Source organism: Rhinopithecus roxellana, chromosome 5 (genome assembly GCF_007565055.1).
Source record: "Rhinopithecus roxellana isolate Shanxi Qingling chromosome 5, ASM756505v1, whole genome shotgun sequence".
Lineage (NCBI taxonomy): Eukaryota > Metazoa > Chordata > Mammalia > Primates > Cercopithecidae > Rhinopithecus > Rhinopithecus roxellana.
The window spans coordinates 10774188-10795007 of NC_044553.1; the positions used below are offsets into that span (position 1 = coordinate 10774188).

Sequence of the window (20820 nt, forward strand, 5' to 3'; positions counted from 1 at the left end):
AGTCCCTGATAGAAAATGGCATAGTATTTGTATACTTTAAAGCATCTCTAGTTACTTATAATGCCTAATATAATGTAAATGATGTGTAGTTATTATACTGTATTGGTTTTATTTGTAGTATTTTTTATTTTTCAAATATTTTTAATCTGCAGTTGAGTCAGCGGATTTAGAACCCATAGATACAGACGACCGACTGTACTTTTATACATACGCTGCTTCTAGAACTTAACATTTTATGAGAATACTCAGGAAGGTAGGAGGATCATATATCCCAGCAGGATCTAAATGGTTAACCTAGGGATTTCATTTTCTCATATAATTAATACCAAAAGTTATATAGCAAGAAAGGCTTTTTTTTGAGACGGAGTCTCACTCTGTCGCCCAGCCTGGAGTGCAGTGGTGCAATCTCGGCTCACTGCAACCTCCGTCTCCGGGGTTCAGGCAATTTTCCTGCCTCTCCCAAGTAGCTGGGACTACAGGCGCCGGCCACCACGCCCGGCTAATATTTTTTTTTTTTTTTTTTTTTTTTTTTTGTATTTTTAGTAGAGGCGGGGTTTCACTGTGTTAGCCAGGATGGTCTCAATCTCCTGACCTCGTGATCTGCCCGCCTCGGCCTCCCAAAGTGCTGGGATTACAGGTGTGGGCCCCCGTGCCCAGCCCAAGAAAGGCATTTTTTTTAAGTACACGCTGTAATAATAGATTGGCCTTCTTCATGATTTTTGTATTATAACCATATACAATTTAAAAATCACAATTTCTATTAAACTTTAGACAGTCATTGATATTTACATTAGCCAATCTTTTACCGACAGTCCCCAATCTACAATGGTTCAACTTGGGATTTCTCAACCTTACAATCATGTGAAAGAAATATGTATTCAGTAGAAACTGTAGTTCAAGTATTCATACAACCATTCTGTTTTCACTTTCAGTACAGTACAATGTTTGAGACATTCAACACATTATTATATTGGCTTTGTGTTAAGTTATTTTGCCCAACTGTAGGCTGACGTAGATGTTATGACTATGTTTAAGGTGGCTAAGCTATGATGCTTGATAGTTTAGGTATATTAAATGCATTTGTGACTTACATTTTCAACTTACGATGTCCAGAGATAATTCCATTGTAAATTGAGAAGCATATGTATTATCATTCTCTCAAGATAAATACATAGCTTATTCATGAATACTTAGGAAAATGGAGAGAAAATATTGGCATGGATTAACCAAATACTTTAATAATCAACTGAATTTTCAAAGTATTTGCATCTCTCAATTCCCACGGCAAGGGCTATTTAAGCCTCTACATTTAAAAAGCTTCAGTAGGCCAGGCGCAGTGGCTCATGTCTGTAATCCCAGCACTTATGGGAGGCTGAGGCAGGCAAATCACTTGACCTCAGGAGTTCGAGAGCAGCCTAGGCAACATGATGAAACCCTGTCTCTTCTAAAAATACAAAAATTAACCGGGTGTGGTGGTATGCATCTGTGGTCCCAGCTACTTGGGAGGCTAAGGTTGGGAGGATCACTTGAGCCCAGGGAGGTAGAGGCTACAGTGAGCCATGATAACACCACTGCACTCTAGCCTGGACAACAGTGAGACCTTGTCTCAAAAAAAAAAAAAAAAAAAAAAAAAATCAAAAAATTTTAAAAAATGCTTGACTGAACTACTTTAATACTAAGTATAAGGGAAAACATCAACTATTCTATAACAGAGAAACATGAGATGTCAATTACTAAAATATAATTGTCCAGTTAAATATTCCAGCATTCCAGGGAAAAGTATTTTCTCTACCTCACCTGTGGGATATTCCCCAAAACAATGAGCAAAGAGGGCGGAGAGAGAATCAGAGTCCTGGTCATACACAAACTAGCGGCATTTGAAATGAACACACAGACTCAGCCATTATGCATAAACTACACAAGGAAACATTTAAGACAATTTTTATTAAATACAAAAGCAAAATAAGCTCTAAGGAGTAAGGTAGGGCTATACTTAAGGGCATTTTCTGTGGACAGCGGGTACAGCACCATTAAGGTTAGCTTAGATTTTAACAAACCATGAGCAGAGACAGCTAACTACATTTTATGTTTCTCTTAGTAGTTTGAGGGTCTGCCTAGTAATCAAGAAATTTTACTTCTCCAGAACAGATGAACATGGTAACCAAAGAAATGTAAATATTTAGAAAAAGCACTACACAATAAAATTATGACATGCAATTCTTACGCATGTCAAGATGTTCTCTTCATCTTCTACAATGTGCATTAACAAAATTAATGCAGATAAGACCTTCACTCCAACCCCAAAGATCTTACATGGTGAATACTATTTTCCAAAATCAGCAGAACAAGCTGCAGTTACTTCTTTTAGACATTTAGCTTTAGAACTCTGAATTTCAAAGTAAAATTGTTATAAAAAAGCTAGTCAATATATTTAGCAATAGAGCCACTCTTTTACTTTTGACATCATTCTGAGGTACTAATTCAGAACCATCTTCTAAGCTATCCTGGTAGTACCACAGACTTACTAGCTGCTTGGTCATACTGCAGATCAATGACTGATTTGAGCAAAGGAGCTTAAAATGATCTAAGGCTAGCATGATTAATAGTTTCCAAAAAGGATGAACATGAGTACTTTTATGAGCAACGCTAGATAAGATATCCGTATTTTTCTTTCCCCTAAAGAATATTTTTGCCATCAAAATTTCTGATTTACAATCATAACATACAACTGATTGAGAGATGCACATTTATGGATGTTAAATGACATAAGTAAACTAGACACATACTTTTAAACATAGATCATTATTTGAGTGGGCTTGATACACTGCTAGGATATAACCACACCTAAAGTGAAAGCTCCCCACACAGGGTATAAGTGACACACAGAAGTCATTATTTACACCATGGCAACATTCCACCAACTCTATCCATAAACATAGAAGGAAAAGAGAGGTGCTGTACAAAGGAAAATATTTTGCTGGTTTCAAAGCACATACAACTTTATTTCCTTTATATGTAAATATTTGACACAGCTTCAAAATATACTGATTTGGGGAGCAGAGAAGAGCTCTATGAGAGCTGTCAGCAGAAGTGGTCGTCAAGGTGAAAACACTGAACTGGCTTTAAAAGAGACACATACTGCAAACTGCTGTGTACTTTGTTGCCATGTGAGACCCTTATCTGGGTACATGAAATTGACTGGTAGGTCTGTCAGTTGGTGGTACAATCAGTGAGCCTAGGAAACCATTACTAATACTGGACCCATACTCAAGTCAAAAGTGGATAGTCTTGGTCATTTCCTGTCACTTCCCTTTCCCATGAAAAATAATTCAAACTTCAAACAAATTAGCAGTTTGTCCATAGCCTGGGACCAAATCCTCCTCTACCCTGGAATGGGGAGTGAAGAATATCATTCAGCATTGAGAAAACTCAAATATCATTAATAACATTTGGATATGAGTGTTCAAATAATTTCTACCCCTAAACCTCCTTAGTATTAAAGGGCCATATTGCCATGATATAGTATTATTACTCAGTAAAATAACTGCTAAACAGACATTTATTATGTTAGAGTTTTAATTCAGGACAATCTGTGGTATCCATAGCAACAAAAAGTTGTTGGTATAGATATAACCAGATAGACACAAATGGGGAAAACAATTTCCTAGAGCTAGAAAGCTTTTAAAGATAAAGCACATAATACCAAAAGTAACTACAATAAGGGGAAAAAAAAAAAGAGTACCTAAGTGAACAGCTGTTGTTAAACAGGGAATGTTTAACTTAAACTGGATTATAAACCCAGGTTAACCAAGCCTCAGCTGAACCCACATGAATAATAGGCTAGGGCCACCCCAAAGAGATTGATGTGGAAAATAAATCCAGAGCAATGAAAAGAGGCAGCCAGATACTGTCAGATTCAAGTATTTTGTTTCTGCTTTCTCTTGGTAAGTGATCTAATTCATAAAACACTGACATGGTAAAAGTGGGTAGATACTAGGAGAGCAGGTAATCAATCTTCTAATCACTTACATGCCCAGGAACTAACAAACTACCACAAAGATGGATGAAACTCACTGTCAATCATCTTTGAGGAATCAGCTGAGGACTACATATCTTATTTGGGAAACATGAGAAAGTGGCTTCCACAAATTCCAACCAGTAAACTTACTCCTGGAGAATATTCTGGAATAGATTATTAAAAGCATGTTTGTTAACACTTATGAAGGAAAGTAGTGTTTGCTAAGAGAGGCAGGGTTCATGAAAATATTTTGACAGGAATACTCAAGTAACAGCCCCAGGAAACCCATCTGGATTACAGACTTGGCCAGGTCTTGCATGATCAAAAGTCCTTGTGAACAAGAAAGAAAAATAAGTGCATGCTGATCTAATCAGGTGGACTGGAAACTGAATGACTGCCTGTGCTCAAAGCATGAATCTTGAGAGCCCAGCAAGTACTCAATAAATAATTTGTTGCATGAACTGACGAAGAGTCAGATCCCTCTAGTTCTCCAGACAATAAAATACAAGGTCTTTAAAGCTTGCCTTGTTACGGAATGGTTCGAGTCTCCTCACTCTTCTGGTTCTACCTCTCTTCCTCAACATACTCACCCCCATTACTCAGAACAGTTAACAGCTACTCTCTCTCCCAACCATGGGAAACCACTGAAATAAAGCATTTTTCACTAGTAAAGAATAAAACAGCATCTAATCCAACAAGTTATTAGAGTAAGATTTCCACAAACACATCCATAAACTTCCTGGATCATTATATGAAATTTCTATACATTGGTTCTATTTCGTTTGATCCTCTTCTCAAGAAACTTCCAAACCACTTATTTTATTTTCAAATGCCTTAACTTCCTCATCCCAAATAAAGCACAAGATTTATTTATGCTTATGAAAACATGCAAGCCATAATTTACCTGCCTTACAAGCAGCGGCAAAAACTCAAATTTGCAAGCCATTTTACCTTAAAACTGTTCCAAAAAGGAAAAATAAAAGTAAAATATTTTAAGTGCCACCATAATTTTTCTTAATTGGTAAGAGAAATGATGATGCTATGACATCCACGTTTATGAATCTTGTCAAATGACAAGAGGTTAAAGCGTTTGGCATTTAAAATTTTTCCTTTTTAGATCTAGGCATGGTATTTTTCAGAAAAAAACGTAACATAGTACTTCACTTTTAAAAAAAAATGACAGCAACATGTCTTTATTATGGATTAAGCAAGTTTAAGAAATACTATTTGTAATCTCAAACAATGCACTGAAAGTGAGTCTTAATTTCAGAGTTTTATTGTGCACTAAAGGAACAGCAGGATGGTTATACAATTTTCTCTCGTTCAGTTTTGAAAATCTTCAGTACCTGCAAATTCTTAAGAATACCTTTACCACCAGATTAGAACAGTAAGAATAACCAATTTCTTAATAAGTAATGTCTTACAAATAAAAACACATTTAAAATAGCTTTAAATGCATTCTTCACAAGTAATTCAGCATATATTTTTATATCATGTTTACTTATGCTTAAGAATTAAAGCAAGTATATTTATTACTCCGATGGAAATATGGGAAATCTCTCATTCATGCAATATACAGGGATAATATTCAAGTCGAAGGGAAAATTCCCGCTTTTTATTTTTGTAAATGGATCCGTATATAATCATCTACATGACAGATGAGGAAACCCATCAAGTTTCCCACTAGTCAGATACACATTTTCAGTTCATCAGAAGCACCTGATATCTACAGCTAATTTATAATTAGATACTGTTTCAATGAAACCAAAATGAGCCCTACAAGTTCCTATAAACAAAAGCTTCCAATGTACTAGGACAGTCAGTAATTAATGCTTCATTCAGAGGATTATGGCTGTTCCTTAAGAAGTGCAAGTTCAAACCTGTCAACACCAGAGGTAATCATTTTATATTAATTTATACGTAATTCCATTTAAATTCTTTATCCAAGTATAACATATGAAAACAGTCTTTCCACAAGCAAAAAGTGTGGAAACATTTAAAAATAAGGAGTCATTTTTTAAAGTAACTGATCAGATTCCACAGGCTACTCTTGGACAGGATCTTGCTGGATAGAATCCCTTCATTTGGTGGCTTTTTGCATGCACTTAACTGGACCAATTCTTCTGTGTGTTGTTCTAAGAGCTCACCAAAACATAGATCATGCTGAAAAGAAAAAAAAAAGCTGTTAATTTGAACATTCCTAATCATAAAAAAAAAAACTCAAGAGCATGAGAGAGTATGCTTTATATAGTAAACTAGTATCACAGAAAATGAAAAGACTAATGACAAGTTCACAGTGATTTTAATTTGCATTTATGGACTTTTGCCTAACACAGGACTTGGCTCAGTGCATGTGCTGTAGTTGTCCCCTATTCCCTTTCCAATTTTAGCAAGTAGAACAGCACAGCTGAAAGCTTAATGGGGGATCAGAGTTTAGCGAAGCCATCCAAACACCACACGCTCTGGAGCCGTGTCTAATAATAGAATGAGCATCTCTGGAGGGCTCACTTCACGCCAGGCCCCGTTAGGTCTTTCATACACATTACCTCGCTTAATCCTCCAAGCAGTCCTAGAAGGCAGGTACCATGTGTATTCCCATTGTATAGAAAGGAATGATCAATCAAGGATCTTTCCCATTAGAGAAAGGCTCCAAGCAATAGCAACTTTTAGGAAGCGGTTAAAAAAGAAAAGGGGGGAAAACAGCAAAATAAAAGGCAATGACCTTTTGATTTAGGTTTAAGAACTGCCAAGGGCAATTCTACATAGAGTGATATGGGAAAGGCATAGGGGCATGGTCCAAAAAGCATGTATCTCTAAACAGAAATACAAAGGAGTTGGATAAGCTTGACAGACAACTTTAAAACAGAACAAATATCCTGGTGCTACCATATCCCGGTGAACATTTTCCCACAACCACACATCTCCAACTTTATCATTTATTCAATCATTCATTTCATTTCTTTCACTCAACAAGTATGTTTGAAGTGCCTATTATAAGCCAGCCCTGTTCCAGACATTTGCTATGGAAACTTACAAAATGAAAATTAACAGAAAATTTAAATGACACAAAGAATTTCACTTTTCAGAGCATTTCTTTGTTTCATAGATGAGTAATATCTGCATATGCACTAAAGGATATTCATTTTCACAGTAATAGCCTCTAAAAGCATAAAAATACCAAAAATATCTTTTTCCTAAATTTCAGTCTTTCTTTTTCTATGATGGAAACTTATGTATAAAGAGAAATATGAATATGAATATAAGCCTATCTTAGCAAGTTTTCAAGTAACGAAAAAGAGAATGGAAGCTTATGCTGTTTTTTTAAAGCTTACAGCTTTTTTGGAAATATTCTGAAAATCAAGGAGAAAGCCATCTCTAGTTGAATGTGTATTGATAAAAAACGAGAAAGCATTTTACATAAGTGATGTGTAAAAGCATATTCACATAGCTTAAAGAAACATGTAATTCTACATTTAACAGTGCCCTTTTCTAGTTGTAATAAGCAGTCATTTCACCGCACCTACAGCACACCTACAGCAGGGGTTCTCAACCAGGGCAATTTTGCCCCTCGGGACATCTGGGCAATGTCCAGAGACATTTTTGGTTGTCATCGGGGGACAAGAGGGCACTAATGGCATCTAGTGGGTAAAAGCCAGGGATGCTGCTAAACGTCCTACAATATACAGGACAGCTTCCCACAGAAATTCCCACACAGCCCAGACTGTCAACAGTGCCGAAGTTGAGAAATCCTGACCTAGAGGAACAATGAGTCCATCAGAGTACAAAAGGAAAAAAATCAGGCTGGGCACGATGGCTTATGCCTGTAATCCCAGTACTTTGGGAAGCCAAGGTGGGCAGATCACCTGAGGTCTGGAGTTCAAGACCAGCCTGGCCAACATGGTGAAACTCCTTCTCTACTAAAAATACAAAAATTAGCCAGGCGTGGTGGTACACGCCTGTAATCCCAGCTACTTAGGAGGCTGAGGCAGGGGAATTGCTTGAACCTGGTGGGGCGGAGGATGCAGTGAGCAGAGATCGTGCCACTGCACTCCAGCCTGAGCGACAGAGACTCCGTCTCAAAAAAAAAAAAAGGAAAAAAAATCAGAAACTGCACCACCCTGTAAGGTAGAACTACTTCTTTTATTCATACCACTCAAATCAAGCAAATCAGAAAATAAAGGGCAGAGCACACCACTTATGAAGAATGATAAAGAAAAAATGAAACATGTCGGGAGAGACCCTGAAGACAAGCAGAAACTTCTGCAAACTCACACATCCCTATCCTTCAATGACATCACTTTGCCACAGAGAATGAGGACCATCCTTTACCGACTGAATGTGTCTGAGAACTTAGGAAGCAGCATCCCTGACCAAACCTTCTGCCTCTGACAGCAGACTGGTTTACTGCCTTGATAAGCACCAGTGTGGGTCACATTGAGTGTGTGTGAATTTGCTGGTGTGCACCAGGCACACTTAAGACACTAAGTTATTCTTCGAATGGATTTTAAGGTGTGAAAACCATAATGCCTGCAAACTTTTAAAGCAGCAAAGTGAAAGCATATTTCATTTTACCTTTTCAACTTACCCGTATAGGTAGTAAAAAAATGCTAGAAGATAAAAAGCTAATTTGCACCATCCTTCCTTCTGACAATATGCTAGAATATCTGCATTCATGATGGTTGTAGGGTCATAGAGTCCTGGGCCACTCATCACTGGTCTACTCATATACCTGGAATAAACACAGTCTATTAGGCATTCAGAAAGGGCAGCAAATGTTGAGATAAGAAAGCGGGTCTTTCTTCTAAAACATCTGTTACGAAAGGTGGTCCACACAGGGAAGCATTCTTTTACTTATGGGTAAAATGCTTTTCTTTTACCATCTTAATTTTAAAAGTAGAGTCCCTAATGAGCAGAATGAGATAGCTAAACAAGCTTCATCTAGTCTCTACCTTTTCAGAAATCCAAGAAAAACAGGAAGAACTGTAAAAAGAAAATAGGTGTTTTGCTTTTACTTATCTTGACATAATTTTAGATTTACAGAAAAGATGTAACAATCTTTCACCCAGATATTTCAAATGTCCATTTTTACTATATTTGCTTTATCCTTCTCTTTCTCATTCTGAGTACTGTTTTTTTGTTTTGTTTTTTTTTTGAGACAGGGTCTTACCCTGTCACCCAGGCTGGAATACAGTGGTACAATCTCGGCTCACCACAATCTCAGACTCCTGGGCTCAAGCAAACCTTCTGCCTCAAGCCTCCCAAGTAGCGGGGACTACAGGCACACACCACCATGCTTAGCTAATTTTTTTGTATTTTTTGTAGAGAGGGGGTTTTGTGCCATGTTGTCCAGTCTGTTCTCCAACTCCTAGGCTCAAGTGATCCATCTGCCTCAGTCTCTCAAAGTGCTGGGACTGCAGGGATGAGCCATTGCACCTGGCCCTGAGTAAACTTTTTCTTTTTTTTTTTTTTTTTTTTTTTTGAGAGGAATCTCGCTCTGTTGCCCAGGCTGCAGTGCACTGGCACGATCTTGCAAACTCCACCTCCTAGCCTGAAGCAATTCTCTGCCTCAGCCTCCCAAGTAGCTGGGATTACAGGCGCCCGCCACCACAACTGGTTACTTTTAGTATTTTTAGTAGAGACAGGGTTTCACCATCTTGGCCAGGCTGGTCTTGAACTCCTGACCTCGTGATCCACCCACCTCAGCCTCCCAAAGTGCTGGGATTACAGGCGTACGCCACTGCACCCGGCCAAGTACATTTTTTTCTGAATCATTTCAGAGTCCACTGTAGACCTGATACCACTTTACTCCTAAATATTTCTTCAGTATATATCTCCTAAAATCAAGGGCAATAAGGTTTTGACATGCCTATTTAAAACAAAAACTTCTAACTCTATATACTGCAGATATAACTATGGAAGTTAAAAATATTACCTTTTACAAATAACCTGTTAGTCATAAACACAGAAAGAAATTCAGCATACACTGTACATTTTGACTTCTCTGAAGTTCAAGGACAAGCAAAGCTAATCTAAGTTGATAGAGGTCAGTGGTCTTGGGAGGTGTGAAGGGTAACTGACTAAGATGGGACACAAGTGAATGCTCTAGAGGCCACAACTGTTGTGTATCTTGATCTGGGTGGTGGTTTAACAGGTGTATACATATGTAAAAACTCATTGAGCTATATATTTCAGACTTGTGCAGAACACTAAGTTATACTTCACTTTTTAAAAAAAAAAAAAATTCCTTTAAAAATAAAGCTCTATAAGAGGTATTGAAACAGTTTTTGTTCATCCACTTGATTTTTTAAAAAATAAATGCCAACTAAGCTTCCATTTTTATGTAGGTAACTAGCATGTGAGATAACCATATCAACCACAGTATATTTAAGTTTTAATTTTAAAAAATTAAAAGTGTATCTAAATATTACCTCCAAATATGATATGCCAAGAGGGGCATGTTGAGGCCCAGTGTAAGCCACTCCGCTGCACAGAGAAACATGACACAGAAGAAAGCGTGGATGAGGTACTCTGGGAGTACAAGCTGGAAGGAAAACACAGGCCAGTTATCAAAATGCCTCAGCATTAAGTCAACTGCTAATCTGGAAAGCAGGTGGCAACCAAGTTTCCATAATGAAAAATCACTGTTTTCTTAGACTCAGAAATAAAAGATGCTACTGAGTTTTATTTCCATGTTTAACTTTTTACCAAAAGTAGGATTACAGGCAAACTGACCAGAGTATATAGCTTGCACTAACATAACAAAGTAAGATACATGACTTAAAATTTAAAGCTCAATTTCTTAGAGTAATAGATCAAATTATACAAAGTTACCACCCAGATTGTTAAACAATTTGCTAGTCAACTAGAATACTTTTTCTTTCCACCATTCAACAATGATAGAAGTACAAAAATGAGATATCTGATCACATGCAACATATTAAAAGTTCCACAGAAACAAAACTCTCCTTTAGAAATTTACACATCGGTGTTTTTAAGCCTTTAACAGAAACCAGAAATGCTACATACACAATATTTAGCAAACCACATCGCATTCCCACAGAAGTAATTTTTTAATGGAAAGCCAATCAGCCAATAATCTCAGCACAGTGGGGGGAAGAACACTAATATGCACAAATGTAAAAGATTTGCTTTCTGCAATGTAGGAGGGAAAAGACTGAGTTCTTAACCATGAAATTAGGATTTTCCACGTTCCCAAGTTCTCATTCTTAGGTGGCCTTTCCGTTTCTTTACGTCTGCTTGCCAACAAAAAGGTAAGACACAACAGAAGACCAGTAGAAGCTCAGAACCCAAAAACAAAATAAACCTTTTGGTAGTAGGTAGTATTAAGTGAAGAAAAATTAATTCGAGCAAAATGCTTTTTATAAAATGACCACGAGTTAATGCTTTATTTTAAATTATCTTTCTCATCCTAAAGATTTCAGCCTGAGAACTTTGTGAAATAAAAATACCAACACCTCTCATTGCAAGTTTCAGCCAAAGTATCTCCTATAAGTCACAGCTACAAAGCCAGTTTCTCAAATGTTTACTTCATACCAAATGGAAATCATGTGAATACTTATCATCATCAGCTCACTCCTGAGGGGAAACCATGGCTGTAGAGACTGTAATCATACTATGTACTCAGGCCCATTTTCTCATACTCCCAAATTACTCTTTCCAATTTAAAGCTGTAGAAGGGGCTTTTTAATGAATACTATTTTAGATGAAATCCAGGTAAACAACTAATCTATACCACTAACCAAATACTTTCTACAAACTTAAACATTATAATAAAAGATAAACTCTGCATATGTACATAAACTTCCAAATAACATTTAAGCCAGCATCTATTTAAGATCAAAGTTCTCTAAACAAGAAAATTGCTATAGGACTCCGAAACTCAAGGACTATAACCAGAACAAACCATGAAAAACATACATTTTATTAAGAATTCCACTACAGTTGCTTTTATACTACTTGTTTAAATTACAAATGTTGTCTCTAAAATATAATAAGCCTATTTCAGCCCTAAAAAGCCAACTGATATCTAACAAACAAATCATCATGCAAGGTTTTACCCTACACTTAACAGTCTGAAGTATGGAAAGAATGATTTTGAAAGCATGACCCCCTCCCGCTCTTAATATACTTTAATAGGGCCGGGCGCGGTGGCTCAAGCCTGTAATCCCAGCACTTTGGGAGGCCGAGACGGGCGGATCACGAGGTCAGGAGATCGAGACCATCCTGGCTAAAACGGTGAAACCCTGTCTCTACTTAAAAATACAAAAAACTAGCCGGGCGACGAGGCGGGCGCCTGTAGTCCCAGCTACTCGGGAGGCTGAGGCAGGAGAATGGCGAAAACCCGGGAGGCGGAGCTTGCAGTGAGCTGAGATCCAGCCACTGCACTCCAGCCTGGGTGGCAGAGCAAGACTCCGTCTCAAAAAAAAAAAAAAAAATATATATATATATATATACACACACTTTAATAAACAGTGTTAATAAAGATAATCTACAACTCTACCAGTTCTAATATGAAACAAATGTTATTCCCTCCCTTCTCAAAAGGAGTCCAGAAATATTAACTACCCATCTCTCTTAAAAACCAACCCTCTCCGAGCATTCTTTAATGACAAAATTTCCCCTTAAGTGACACAAAAATTATTCCATTTAGGAACCAAGGTTCAAACAGAAACTAGTATCCAGAAAAAATACCTCATGCAAACATAGCTGAAATGATAGTATTTAAACATGCAAAACATAATATTCTCTTGTTAGAGTTCACAATTTAAAAAATAGTGATATTTGTCTTCCCCCATACTTTGGCAGAACTGTCAAAACAAATTTAAATAGGGAAAACTGTCAGATGCACTGCTATTCAGCCAATTATCGGCACCCTATCCAAAGGCAACCTGTGCTGCTATAAAAATGTCCTTCAACCTCCTGCAGCATTAGGATGTCCCCAGCACACGTCTCTTCTCAGTGAGAATTTCTTTCCATTAAGAAAAGCCAGGAATTGCACATTACCTGTTAAAATGAAACCAGTCCCTCCTAAATTTACAATACATTAGGAAAATACAAGAGCTTGAGCTTCAAAAATTAGGCTGTCTTGAGTTCAAATTCTGACTCTATCTTAGCTGTATAACCTTCGGCAAAGTGCTTTAACCTGGCAAAGCTTCAGTTTACTCTCCTATTCATGAGATAACAATATACCTACCTCAGGAGTGTCGTAAGAATTAAATTTAAAAATTCAGGCATAGTGCTTAGCACAGAGCCTAGCACCCAGGAAAATCCTCATCTGATTTCAGATATTTTTACCTTCATCATCATTTGGTTATTTGAAGTAATGAAAAGACAAACAGCATAGAATACTATTAATAAGCAGCTATCAAAAGGGGAAATTTCAGTTTCTTCATTTCCTGGTAACAACTTCAACTACTTAGGTTAAAATGTTTTACAATTAACACTTACTACTTTCCGGCCGGGCACGGTGGCTCAAGCCTGTAATCCCAGCACATTGGGAGGAGGAGACGGGCGGATCACGAGGTCGGGAGATCGAGACCATCCTGGCTAACACGGTGAAACCCCGTCTCTACTAAAAAATACAAAAAACTAGCCGGGCGAGGTGGCGGGCGCCTGTAGTCCCAGCTACTCGGGAGGCTGAGGCAGGAGAATGGCGTAAACCCGGGAGGCGGAGCTTGCAGTGAGCTGAGATCCGGCCACTGCACTCCAGCCTGGGCGACAGAGCAAGACTCCGCCTCAAAAAAAAAAAAAAAAAAAAAAACACTTACTACTTTCCAACAGAAGGCAAATTTATCTACTCATGTCTTGTTTCATAACAGCAAAGAAACAGCTAATAAGTTAATACTTTTAATTGTACCTACATCAACTCTTACTGTAACAGTTCTCTAAAAACAAACTAGAAATCTCTTCCACCATCCACAGTTATCTAGGAAACAATAATAAAGTACCAAACTAACTTTCTAGATGCTTTTCCAAATAAAATCCCTCTCGCACCTTAGTGCTAGTACACTAGTATGCTAGACAACTAAAATCTACACAAACTCTCCCCTTCGTTAAGTAATTTTTAAAGCTGAATTACTGTATTTTATTTCTTGAAGACATACCCATGGCTTTCTTATAAACAACCAACCATTCAATTCCTGACCAATCAGGCACAATCAAATACACAGGCTAAAGGAGAATCTCCCTAAATGCATTCAAAAATACAAAAAACAAGCTGGGTACCTTGGTGTGCGCCTGTAATCCCAGCTACCCAGGAGGTTGAGGCAGGAGGATCACTTGACTCAGGAGTTTGATACGAGCCTGGGCAATATAGAGAGACCCCCCCACCATCTCAAAAGAACATTTTAAAATACATACATATATATTTTTTCAAACACCCCAAGCACAATGGAGCTACATTAGCACTAAATTCATGATGGCTCAGAACTTAGTGTAATTCAGGCCTGTTTCAGAAATAGAAAGTAAATACACACTAGAAATAACTACGTAGACATTTGTATACAAATTGTTATCTACAAAATTTTGGCACCTTAAGTCCAAAGAATGGCATTACTGTGAGATCCCTGAGCCCCCAGAACAGAGGTATCCACCTAACAGGCTCTGAATAAACATCAGCTGAAAGAATGACTCATTTATTCCAGAATATGCAAACCAAAGACAAACTAGATATGGCAGATAAGTCCATACTAAAGATTTCACTCACATACTACCTCGCAATAAGTCACAACCCGAGAATCATCTCACCATCTATTAGTCATTTTATGTTAACCAACTTTCAAGTACTGCACTAAATAATTTCACATAGAAGTGCCTATGGCTATAACATAAAAAAAACGCATACGCATTTAACAGCTTTCCCTACTTGACCGGGCTAGCAAGCATATATTTGCATAAAATATGAAATTTCATGAAATCATAAACCTCAACAGGCATATGAACAAGCACACTGAACAAAACATTACAAATACAAATGCCCTAACCCTCCCCATGAAATGAATATAGCATTAAAACATTAAACTAAAAAGCAGTACACACCTTTAATGCAATTTTGACTCTTTTAATCTTTTTGACCTTTTCAACTGTCTTTGGCCGACAATGTAAAAAGCAGATTGGAAGAATGTTAGTATGACAGCTGACAAGACCACCCGCAGATTAATAATAGAATAGTCAAGCACGACAGGAAAAAGATTTTTTAACTTCTGCCTACTTCAAAAAGTACAAATATATTATACTACTCAGAATACTGGCCATTTTCAAATTACATCAAGTTAAAAACAAATATATTTTTTAAAATCTAAAGATAAATCCTATATTATAACTTACGGGATTCAGGGTATTACACTGGTCTATAGGATTCTTGTAATCAGTCTTCAGCTCATCAAATGCTATAATCTAAAATAAAATTGAAACAGTTAGGAACACTCACTTTAATTAAAAACAGCAACAAACCTGCCCCATATTCAAATAATTATTAAAGTTAATAAAACAAGAACAAAAGCACACCAAGATCACAAATACCAATTTACGCTAAACTCATATACGACAAAAAGAAGAGCCAGAATCCGATTTAAAGAAGTGAAAACATGCTTATCTCAGTATCACTAAAATTTGGTATCACTGTAATAAATACCTCCAATTTTCAATTTCTTCAATGCCTCTGCTCAAGTTATTTCAACTTATCTCTACTTGAAATAATCTTCTGAGTAGAAAAATCGTTTCAATTGTTTATCCAAATTCCTCTTTATCCAAAAAAAAACAAACAAACCTTCCTATGCCAATTTCTTTCTGTAGGTTTTCCTAACTCCTTTGGACAGAAGCAATTGCATCCCTGTCCACATCTCCACACAGCATGGGACTCTATAATGCCATCAATATGGCTTTTCTCATTGCCATGAGAGTGGTATTTCCACACAAGTCTGTCCTCCCCCCTACATTCTCAGGGAGAAGGACCATTTTCATTTATCTGTGCATGCTCCTCCTCCCTTGGCACAGTGCTCAGTGGGACACTAGAGATGGATTTTAACTCTTCAATTTGTTCCCATTTGTGCCCAAACACATACATTTCTAAGGATGCTTCTGTCCACACTCCGGAGGAATGTGGCTTCAACTTCAAGGGTCACTAAAATGTACGTTAAGAGTCAAAATGGGGGCTATGCACCACTTAGTGGCATCATTTCAGTTGTCAAAGAAAGAAGACAAAGGCAGCAAGTTGATGGGGGAGCCATGTTAGTTGCTAACAATTCTCATCCCAGGTACACACAACCTAAGCTACCCTTCCCCTAATGAGTTAGGAATAGTATCTTTATATGTCAAAGTGTTGCTCAATATTATCAGTAATCAGTAAAGTTACGTATTTCCATATTTTAACGTGACTGTTTATTTCCGTTAAAATTTAGTTTTATAAAAGGATGGTTTAATTTCTAGAGTTCTATAAAATTCACCAACCTGCCCGAATAAAAACTCCAACCAAATAGCAATAGAAGGAAAATAATAAAACATTAGAATGTAATCTCTGAAAGAACAAAGATTGTTATATTTACTATTATGTCCCAGGGCCTAAAATATAAAATAGTGCCTGGCACATAGGTAAGTGCTCAATAAACGTTAAATGGAAGGAAGGGGTGAAAAAAATAGCACTTGGGATTAAAAAAAAAAGTGCAGAACTCACCAGAGGGGATTTCCCTTGGCTAATGACACCTAACACAAATGTTAAAAATATAAATGTGTAATTAGAAAATACTAATTTCTGATTACTTAAGTAGGACATGATTAGTCAGCTACTTGATGTCAGCCATGGTATATAGCCCCATTGCATTTTAGTAATAAAGCTCAAGACAAGGATCATAATCACAAGTATTTCTCAATAACAAGATTCAACTTAACAGAATACAAAACTTGTCTTTAAAACTGACATTTAATTGGATATTTTCTTCAGGTGACTTCAAGAGAATCTTTTTTTTTTTTTTTTTTTTTGTGAGACAGGGTCTTACTCTGTCACCCAGGCTGCAGTGCAGTGGCATAATCTTGGATCATTGCAACCTCCACCTCCTGGCTCAAATGATTCTCCTGCCTCAGCCTCCGGAGTAGCTGGCACTACAGTTGCATGCCACCACGCCTGGCTAATTTTTGGATTTTTTGTAGAGATGGGATTTTACCATGTTGCTCAGACCGGTCTCAAACTCCTGAGCTCAGGTGATCCGCCTGCCTTGGCCTCCCAAAGTGCTGGGATTACAGGTATAAGCCTCCGTGCCCAGCTACAAGGGATCTTTTAAGTATGTTGTTGAATGGGTTTCTCTTTGAGTGCTATAGGTTAGGGTTTTCGAACCTCTTCGGAGAAGACTCTTAAATTAATGATTTTGAAATCTTTTTGCAGCTATGTGGCTGAGCAAAGACACCCACAAAATTTCCCACAGAAGCATAACAAAAATAAAACAGATAAATCCCTAATGATGCCCAAGTGCACAATTCAGGATACCTTCCAACTTGTTACGTATCTTTAAGGAATGACTTCTAAACTTTTAAGTTTTCAAACAATCTATGCTCCCGACTCTATTCTCCACAGAGCATCAATGACATGAATTAGGACTAAATTGACAGATATAATCATCAGCATAAAAAACATTCTCAATACAGTGATTAAATAAGATTTTTGGAATGTAATTTAAAAATTGTAAAATGAGTCTTCTGAAAGATACTTCAACTACCTGCTAGAGTTTGGTTTAACTTGTCCAAATCTCAGGTTGAAATCTGATCCCCAATGTTGGAAGCGGGAATCTAAGGGAGCAGATTCCTCATGAATGGTTTGCTGTCATCTTGGAGGGAATACGTGAGTTCTACTATTAGTACCCAAGAGAACTGGCTGGTAAACAGCACCTGGCACCTCCCCTTCTTTTTCCTTTGCTTCCTCTCACTATGGGATCTCTATACACTACTCCTCCACCATGAGTGGAAGCAAGCTGAGGCTTTCACCCGATGCCCAGTCTTACAGCCAGCAGAATCCTGAGATAAATAAACATCTTTTTTCTTTGTAAATTACTCAGCCTCCCCGTATTCCTTTATAGCAACACAAATGGACTAAGATACTACCTAAGATGACAAACATAAGGATATATGGATAATAGAAAAATTAAAACTACCTATTTATTTAGAATTGTTCCAAAAGGATACTAAGTCTCCCAACGAAGAAATCCCTAAGCATAAAAGCTCTCCACGAATCTGTGGTATAATTTTTTTTTTTAATTCTATAACACGACTTAAAATTATTTACTTCGCCCAGACACGCATTCGTTTCAAAGCTGAAATTACCCATTTTTTGAAAGTGCAGTTCAGGTTTTCCGTAAGCCAAACACTATTTGGTTCAAAACGTAAAAATGTGGAAAAGGCTACCCCAGAGCTCTAAGAATCCCCCTCATTCCAGAAAAAAGGAATACCCATCAAGCAGAGAGTGACTTAAAGTTACATCTACAGGTGGAATGGAACCACACATTTTCTTTTTTTTTTTTTTTTTTTGAGACGGAGTCTTGGCCCAGGATGGAGTGCAGTGGCGCCATCTCGGCTCACTGCAACCTCTGCCTCCAGGGTTCAAAGCGATTCTCCTCCACCTTAGCCTCCCGAGTAGCTGGGATTACAGGCGCCCACCACCATGCCTGGCTAATTTTTTTGTATTTTTAATAGAGACAGAGTTTCACCATGTTGGCCAAGCTGGTCTCCAACCCCTGACCTCGTGATCCTCCCGCCTCGGCCTCCCAAAGTGCTGGGATTACAGGCGTGAGCCACCACGCCCAGCCATGGAACCACACATTTTCATCACAGGCTTACTAAAGCTGAGCTAGTCTGTATCCCAAATTATCTTAGGTATTGTTCTTCCACCAAAGCAGAGCTGAAGATGCTCTTCAAATTACTGGCTCTTACTGACAAGCATTCTGAGTTAGCAGTTATTTCTAATACAGTTAATAGCCTACATAAGTATTCCTGATTACAATAAGCAGTCAGGTCCTAAAATAATTATAAACACAACCATACTGCTTAGCAAAAAGAATGGATTGTGATATGCTTCCACTTTCGAGATTTTTTTTGCATAAGACGCTGCTGCTATTGAATCATTCTGCCCCTCCTTATGTTTCATAGAAATCCTTGTTACGGGCATGATGCAACCTGACTTAAAATCTACATAAGAGTGAACGTGTTCATTCAAATTAAAAGTAATATAGGAGAAGGTACTAGAATATGGGGAAAAGAGAAGCAAGTATGAGATAAATTTTTAATGAATGATTTCCAGAGGGCTCTCAGTGCTTTTAATTTTGTGCTAAAGCAACAGAAATTCTTAAAAATCTCTGTAGAACTATGTCGCTGGGAACTTACGACTTTTTCCGTAGAGGGACCAGTAATGCTGTGCTTCCACCCTGCAACAGTGATGATGATGTGTGTAACAGAAATAAATACTGCCCTCGAAAAGCTTAAGGTTTCTGAGCATCTCAAAATCAAATGAAAACTCCCTCTACTAAATCAAACAATCCTGAATATAAGGGTGGCTTGGAAGGCTGCCAGTTGAAACTCCAGCGGTCAAAGTATGATTTGGGGGGGAAACGCTGACACGCAAACAACAAAGTAATCAATCGAACTTGCATCAAAGTTCACCAGGAAACAACAATCTGGAAAAAGAAAAAAAAAGTAATTTGATTTGAAGAGCATCCAACAAGTGCTGAGAAGTAGAGTTGGAAATTCACCCTAAGTGGGTTACATTTTGGCCACAGTTCTGTGGAAACCCTAAAAGAAAGCCAATCTATATTAACAAAAATTCGGAAAACTTCATTCACACTACGCCCGTACCACCGCGCCGTTGACATCCTCCCCGGGGAAGCGGGGATACGGGGATGCGGGGATACGGGGATGCGGGGCCGCGGGCCAGCAGAGGTCGGTGCGAGAGCAGCGCGGAACCGCAGGGGCCCGCCTGGACCGCGGTCGCCCCACCCAGCCCGGGAGGAGTAGCGGTGCGCGCGGCCTGTGCCAAGACACCGCGGGCGCATCCACCCGGCGACCGCGTGCCCCGGCTCCTCCAGTACCCGCGGCCACAGACCGCGGACGGATGGCGCGCAGACCCCAAGCCGCGCGGCCCGCACCAGCCGGACCGCAACCCAGGCGCGCAAACCACCGGCCGCCGTGGCGGCCCCGACCGCGGGCCCCGGGCGAAAAGAGGCTGCGCTGCCGCCTCGCCTTCCCTCCCACAGCCCCGGCTACTCACGTGCCAAATGGCGAAGAAGATGAGCGCGGCAGTGAGCAGCAGCGCCAGCATGTAGCAGAAGGCCGCGAACGTGAACGCCATGGTTGGGGAGGAGGAGCAGGGAGCGGCGCCGGTGCCAGCGGAGAAAGGCGGCGCAGGGCCCTCTGGGTAAAACCATTCACTTCCCCCGGCCACAGCCACGACCGCCGCCGATACCGCCTCGGCGCCAGCCCTCTCAGCGCGCCTGCGCACCAGCCCAGCCGCCCCGGCGCCCTCTGATGGCCGGAGTCTGCGTTGCACTGACATTGTCCGCACAGTTGATTATTTTTCCTTCCTTCTCGCGTTTATTCTTTCAACAAATATTTATTGAATGAGTGCCTAGTTTGTTACAGGTACCGCGTTTCTCGCTTCAGACACAAAGATGAATAAGATAGTACCTGCACTGAAAGAACTTAGTATAGTGCCGGAAATGAACACCTAAATAATTACTTTATTATAACCCCGTAAACGGATGTGTGTGGGATGTTCTGAAAGGTCGAAGAAGGACAGCCAGCCCGCC

At 38.9% G+C, this 20820-nt stretch overlaps 1 protein-coding gene across 1 annotated transcript; it reads right to left on the bottom strand.

The window, feature by feature from the left end:
* Positions 1–5272: 5272 nt before the first annotated feature.
* On the bottom strand, positions 5273–20501 carry CNIH1 (cornichon family AMPA receptor auxiliary protein 1). Its single transcript, XM_010372054.2, has 5 exons — positions 20283–20501; positions 15365–15433; positions 10447–10559; positions 8604–8747; positions 5273–6181 (listed from the first exon to the last, which is right to left on the bottom strand). Exons 1-5 carry the CDS (start codon positions 20361–20363, stop codon positions 6154–6156), a joined length of 435 nt encoding a protein of 144 aa, XP_010370356.1. The 5' UTR covers positions 20364–20501; the 3' UTR covers positions 5273–6153.
* Between the last annotated feature and the right edge of the window lie 319 nt (positions 20502–20820).

Bases quoted from the DNA above. Each gene is read 5' to 3' on its own strand.
- CNIH1 (XM_010372054.2), bottom strand. From the start codon at position 20,363: ATGGCGTTCACGTTCGCGGCCTTCTGCTACATGCTGGCGCTGCTGCTC. The intron at 15,434-20,282 runs GTGAGTAGCCGG...ATTTTATTTTAG, and splicing joins TCTTCTTCGCCATTTGGCAC to ATTATAGCATTTGATGAGCT. The intron at 10,560-15,364 runs GTAAGTTATAAT...TTTTCCTTCCAG, and splicing joins AGTGTAATACCCTGAATCCC to CTTGTACTCCCAGAGTACCT.